This window comes from Parambassis ranga, chromosome 13 (genome assembly GCF_900634625.1).
Source record: "Parambassis ranga chromosome 13, fParRan2.1, whole genome shotgun sequence".
Lineage (NCBI taxonomy): Eukaryota > Metazoa > Chordata > Actinopteri > Ambassidae > Parambassis > Parambassis ranga.
In genome coordinates, this window is record NC_041033.1 from 4119239 (window position 1) to 4125238 (window position 6000).

The window sequence follows — 6000 nt, forward strand, 5'->3', positions numbered from 1 at the left end:
TCTGTTAGTTGATGGAAAGTGGTGTCTGATTGTGCGTGTACAGTGCGCCAAGCGCCTTAATTCAACTTTAAAATCTGGTTTTCAATTCGGATTTAATCATCTTCCACCAAAACGCAGTGTGACATCAAGAGCGTTCGCTATGTGAACAATTCTGGAATTGATGGATTAAAGAGCAGTTTGGTCAGTCGGACGTGTGCCTGATTTGCGAGTCAGGCTCCCACTGACTCGTACAGCCAGCCAGCCAGCCTCCAAGACACGGTCCGACTGTGTTCATGTTACAGAAGATTCATTTGTATTTTGAACAGAGATCGGCTTGACCTTCGCTCTTTCTTAGCGAACAACATATATCTGGGCTACAAGTATTCGTGCTCCAACACTTTTCGTGCTGCTGACATGATCCAAACCCGAGTCGAGACCAAAACAGCCGATGCGCATTTGGACAGTCACTTCTTATTCCAGTTTCGTTCGCGTAAAAACCCCGCAAAGTCGCTGCGTAAAGGTGACCGTCGGTGCTTCCCTTCATTTAACTCATCGCGGATCCACGCACTCGCGACTATAGGGGCCACTGAGCGAGGTTCCGCGGCGCAGCACGGAGCGGGGATGAAGTCAGTGAGGTCCGCAGCAGTTATTTTCTCCCACCAGCCTTACCTTCATTTGGAGGGTATATCCGTGCCGACGAAACAAATGTAGAAATTCCAGAAATAAGAAAGGTGGCCGTGAACAAAATCCCTGCCATGAGTGCCATTTGTGTCGTTGTTCCGTTTTTCTCTCCTCTTTTTCTTTCGTTGCTCTTCTCCCAGGTCCTGCTCTCTCTCTCTCACACACACACTCGCTCACTCACTCCCTCTCTCTCGCTCCTCTCTCTCTCTTTCCCAGTGGAATATTGGTTTGAAGCGGACAGTGGGAGAGAAACGCACCGAGCGCTCCACAGCACAGGAGGCGGGTCTACTCTGTGCGCTCTGACGCGGACCCCGTCAATCCATATAGGAAACGTAATGGGCTAGCGGGGGTGTCAAATAATCATTATCCCCCCCTCCACAGCCCAAAAAACCCCCACTCTCTCGTTTACCAATGGACACCAGAGTCAGACGCACGGTCAGGTGGCCATTATTGGAGGTGGCATTTCTCCAGGACAGGTACAAAGGCTATGTAAAACTCACCAGGACTCAGTGAGTCACCTACTGTCAGAACAAGAATTATCTGCGGGGAGATTAAAAAAAAAACTGTCACAAGAATGATTATCTGCGGGGAGATAAAACCTGTTTGTCACCAGTGAAAACGAACAGAAAGTGAGCGAAGTGGCAAACAGAGAGTTTCATCAGGGCAATGACAGCATCCTCAGACCTAAATAAACAACAGAAGCTGTTCCTGAACTATTCTGTGTATAAGTGAAATACAGTGCGTCAGTTTTTGTCCTCTGTGCTCCTCAGCAGTCACACTGTGCTGATCCTGCATGTAGTCTGGCTCCAGTCAAGCGCAGCGCTGCTCAGAGGTGAGCCGCGTCGGACCAAGGTCGCCACCTAGCGGAGATACCGACGCCTGTTCTTCATCTAAAATTGGATTAAAGAACAAGCTCAGAGCGTGACCTCCCCTAACATTACATGATATTGCACTTTGTGAAATTGACAATGCCCGTTTTGGGATCGGTGGCAAGCTTGTATTGGATTATTGTCACTTGCTATTATTCTAATATTACCGATGCTTTATGGGCATTTATGATGAAACGTGCACACAGGTCCATCTGTCAGAGTAAAGGCAGACCTGGTGTTGTGTGGTGCTGGCAAAAAGGGGGAATGATGTGCAGGGAATTGATGCAGCTTTTCCTCCAAAGAAAGGCACCATTCTTTTAAAAAAAATCCAGCTGTGCCCAGGTCTTAGGTTTTAGCCTCTCACTCTTTCATGTCCTCCTACACAGGTCTTCTATTGCTCCCATGAGATGTGCCCTGCCCATCACTGTGGCTGATGTGGAACCTTTCAATGATCTGCAGAGGAGATTGTCACTGTGTGGGCAGGTTAGGGTGGTTCTGCATAGCTGCACAGTGCAGCCAGTGACCACAGGCAGGTCTCAACAACATTATCTTTTTATAATTGTGTCTGCTTTAGAGTGGGATTTTTAGATTACAGTGATTCACGTTGAAAAGCTGTGACATTGGGTGACTCATTGTATTCATATCAGCTCCTCATTCCTTCTGAGCATGGAAAGTCAAAACAAAAGGATCAGCAAAGTTGTGTGATGCCTTCAACATTTAAATGAGTGCATGCATTTTCAATCCATGCAGCTTCATTTGGATTCATTTGAAATCCCAATTTTTGACAGCGAGCCAGTGAGGGTAGAAGTTTTCCTCACACTCAGCAGGTGTCTGAATACATTTCTCTCATGTCATTACAGAGGCATACATGTATGAATGTGTCTTTGTGTGAAAATATTGTCCGTAGCCTCTAGCATCCACTTCTGGCAGTTTCCACAAGCGCTTCACTTCCCAAGCTGTCACACCAAACCCAGGCTTCCAAAGACTTGGCTACGATATATTTATTTCTGCCCATACAGGGAAACATCTAGGGTAGATCTCACTGCAAATAGATCTGCCTTTGTCTCAAATGCTTTCAACAGACATAGCATGGTTTTGTTGTCTGCTCATAGATGCCACTGAGAAAAAAGTGTAGTGTTTTAATGTGTGACTGCTCTGAGAGGGCACCTCTGGAGTCCCGAGCTTGGACTGCCTAAAGAATGAGGCTGAGAAAAAGATGGCGGTCTGGGTTTATGTTGGTCTCCTGGGATGTGATACCATGGCTTTATGGGGTTTATGGGCTTCCCTGTAAAAGCATAATGTCCAGTGTAATGAAGCAGACAAAGCATCTGGTGATCTACCAAAAATGGACCCAAACCTACCCCCCAAACACTGATTGTTCCAAACTACATCCACAGATGAAAAGACACCTTCCCCCTTTTTTTCCCCTGATGACAAGTGGGTGGACCTGAAGGGGGCATGCTTGATCTTTTTTTTTTAATTTATTTTTGTATTTTTTAAACAATGGTGGCGGGGTTTTAGCCGATGATGACTGACCGCGATGGTGGTCGGGACAGGGTGGTAGTGGGCGGGTGTTGTCTCTTGTCTCCTTTCATTTGAGTTGCAGTGTTTTTGATTGATTACACTCTCATCGTTTCCTTTATATTCCTGTCAAACCAGCCGCTTTTTTTTTTCAGGGGGGGGAAAAAATGGTGAAGCAACCCCCACCCTCCCGCCAATCCCCTCCCTCTACCAGCCCACTCCGCTTTCTCCAGATGGCATCTGCTGCCCACACATCTGCATTGTGTGCCAATCATGCACACCGACTCCAAATCCCTTGCTTGAACACACACACAAGCTCATTTTCTCTCTTGTATTATAAACTGATTTGCTTATATAACCTTATAGTAATATGTGTCCAACTTGAACAAAGACCAGACACTGAAATAAGACTCAGTTTATGATATACAGTTTGTACTCCTACAAATGCAAACCAAATATCTATAGATAGATCAGATAGATAGAAGGGTTATATAGATACATACAACTGTGTGGGATAATGTCATTTCATCCAATCACCATTACGGCATTAATTAGCCAATATAAACTATATTATCATCCTGTAACAGTTGCTATCAGTTGCTATATCATCCCTGGAAGCAGCATGCATGATCAATATGCATCATTTATGGTTTGGATTATACCCTTTCCTCAGTGTGAACAAGCTATTTTATCACTCATCACAATGGTTTATAAAGAACCTTCTGCCTAAGGAGTAGCTGCCCCTGACCCAAGCGAGCTTACTTCACTGCAGCATGCAAAAAGATAAAACTCCAGCATATTAAGTACTGTAAACATCATCATCAACTTAACAGCACATGCACTGCAGATGTTAAGATTAAGAAACCCTTTATTTGTCCCACAATGGGGAAATGTTCACAGCAAAATGTTTTCAGGGACTGTAAAATGTAAGTTATAGTTAGCAAAAGGCTACCATAATAATAAATGTGTCCAGATTGTGAATTTCCATCACCACTGATGATTTAGACTTTAACTTCAAAAGTCACAAGGTCCAGAGAGACATTTGTGTCATTGTTGTAAGTGCAGCATGTTTTTGTATCAGTTTGTGACTGAATGCCGTGCATTAAGTTGTCAAAGTTGATGAAGCCACTTTCTTAAATAGCTGATGTTTGTGCATTTGCATACATTTTTTGCATGTTGTAGTGCATAAGATCTCTAAGCCACCATACTACTGGACTTATTTATGCTTCTTTTTGATCATTATATGGTCTCATATTCACATTGCTTTATGTGCATAAGAAAATATTAGTATTTTGTATCAAAGCTGACACAAAATTCGAAAGTGTACTGATATTCTACTGTGCCTGGTGACTGGGTCTTTGTTTGTGAACTGCACTAAATACCATAGTAGACTTTTTACTGGACTGAGACTCATTGTGCTCAGTATTGGCAGTGTTTATTGGGAATGCTGAATACCTTTTTAAAAACACAAATAATCAGCTACCAGCCTTCAGAAACTCCAAACACCAGCGACTTTGCTTCATTGTCTCCCCTCCCCCCTGGCATCTTCTCCCACCTCCCTAACTACAGTTTGAGCCATTGTTCCAACTAAAAGTCCTTCCTGCTGGCTTATGACCCCCAGGCTAGAGTCCCTGCCCACCGCCCTCGGATACCCAGCTTCATGTGGTTTTCCTCGGGCCTGCAGTCAGGATGACAGTCCCTGGAGGTCAGAGTGAGTGGGAGTTAGAGGAGACCAGAAGAGAAAAGGGAAGAGGGGATCAAAGGAGCTGCAGGAGAGCAGCTCTGAACCAGAATGTCAGAGATGAGATAAAATTCACTGGACTGGAAAAATTGCTCACCCTGACACATTGACACACACATGCACAATATAAACACACTTGTTTTGTGATTCTCCAACATGATAGGGCTGCTTTTTTTTAGCCTGTGATCATCTAAATGTCCTACGGCAGTTACATAAACCTTTCATTAATTTTGGCAATTTAAAAGCATGTCTGATCATGTGAATCACTGATGGTCCATTTTGAAGCATTAAATCTGCAGCAAGCGTTTGTGTCTTACATTGAAGGTTCTTCTTCAGTCCTGTGAGACAAAGTGTTCTCAGCACCCAGCATATATTTTTTCTCAACTCTTTCTGTCAGGTGTTTGTTCTTTATCTCTGCACAGCCTTTGCGAAACATAATGTCTGTGTTTATCTTCCAAACTGCTGCCTGACCAGTCACTTTCTGCTGCTATGTGCTTTTATATTTCAATGTAAGACATTTGGAAGACGCCGTTGTTCACAGCAATTTACAAATCTGCCCGGCATTTCGGCTTAAAGAACACTTTCAGTTTAACAGAAGGTAGACATGTGGTGGCAATCAGATGTACGGCTCTCTTTGTGTCTGTTTTTTTTCCCATTTGCAGTGCTGCCTGTCTCAAGACTCTTCCTGTACAAAATCTGAAGAGTGATCAGCATTTGTTTAAGCCTGTACTTTACAAAACAAAACGAAAAAATCATCAATCATTCAAAATTTAAATAAATAAACTGTTGCAATCAGTTTTCATCAAATTTGTTATCTGGGCATTGTCTTTAGCTAAGCTATTTATGGTTTTATATAATGAAACCGTCATGTCATCATTATAGGACACTGTTTATTTTTGATGAAAAAAAAGTAGATCTAAGTAAAATGTGTTCTGTTTCTGCACTTAACCAAGTACTTTTGAAGCCTAAACCGATTGAACAATGAGTGAACTGACTGTCACTAAAGGTGGATGTCATGACAGCTCCCTCAAAGTTAATCCAAAACATCTGGATTATTCCTGTGGTGGATTCTTTATAAATCCTTAACCTTATGTCCTCCATGTTTATGGATGTGTCACAGACCCAACTGAAAAGGAAAAGCTTCAGATATTGTTTGTGGCCTGTTAGTTAATTTTTATGAGACACTCTTTCCAAGATGGTGTAGCTTTC

General features: G+C 43.1%; 1 protein-coding gene across 2 annotated transcripts in view; it reads right to left on the minus strand.

Annotated features, from left to right (window-relative positions):
* epha4l (eph receptor A4, like) overlaps positions 1-927 on the minus strand; it is a 48520-nt gene extending 47593 nt beyond the window's left edge. The window contains exon 1 of one of the 2 annotated variants that reach the window (XM_028418872.1): positions 649-927. In XM_028418872.1, the coding sequence (XP_028274673.1) occupies positions 649-745 (97 nt within the window). In that variant the 5' untranslated portion in view covers positions 746-927. The remainder of the gene's footprint in view (positions 1-648) is intronic. The other variant, XM_028418871.1, reaches the window with a different exon arrangement.
* Between the last annotated feature and the right edge of the window lie 5073 nt (positions 928-6000).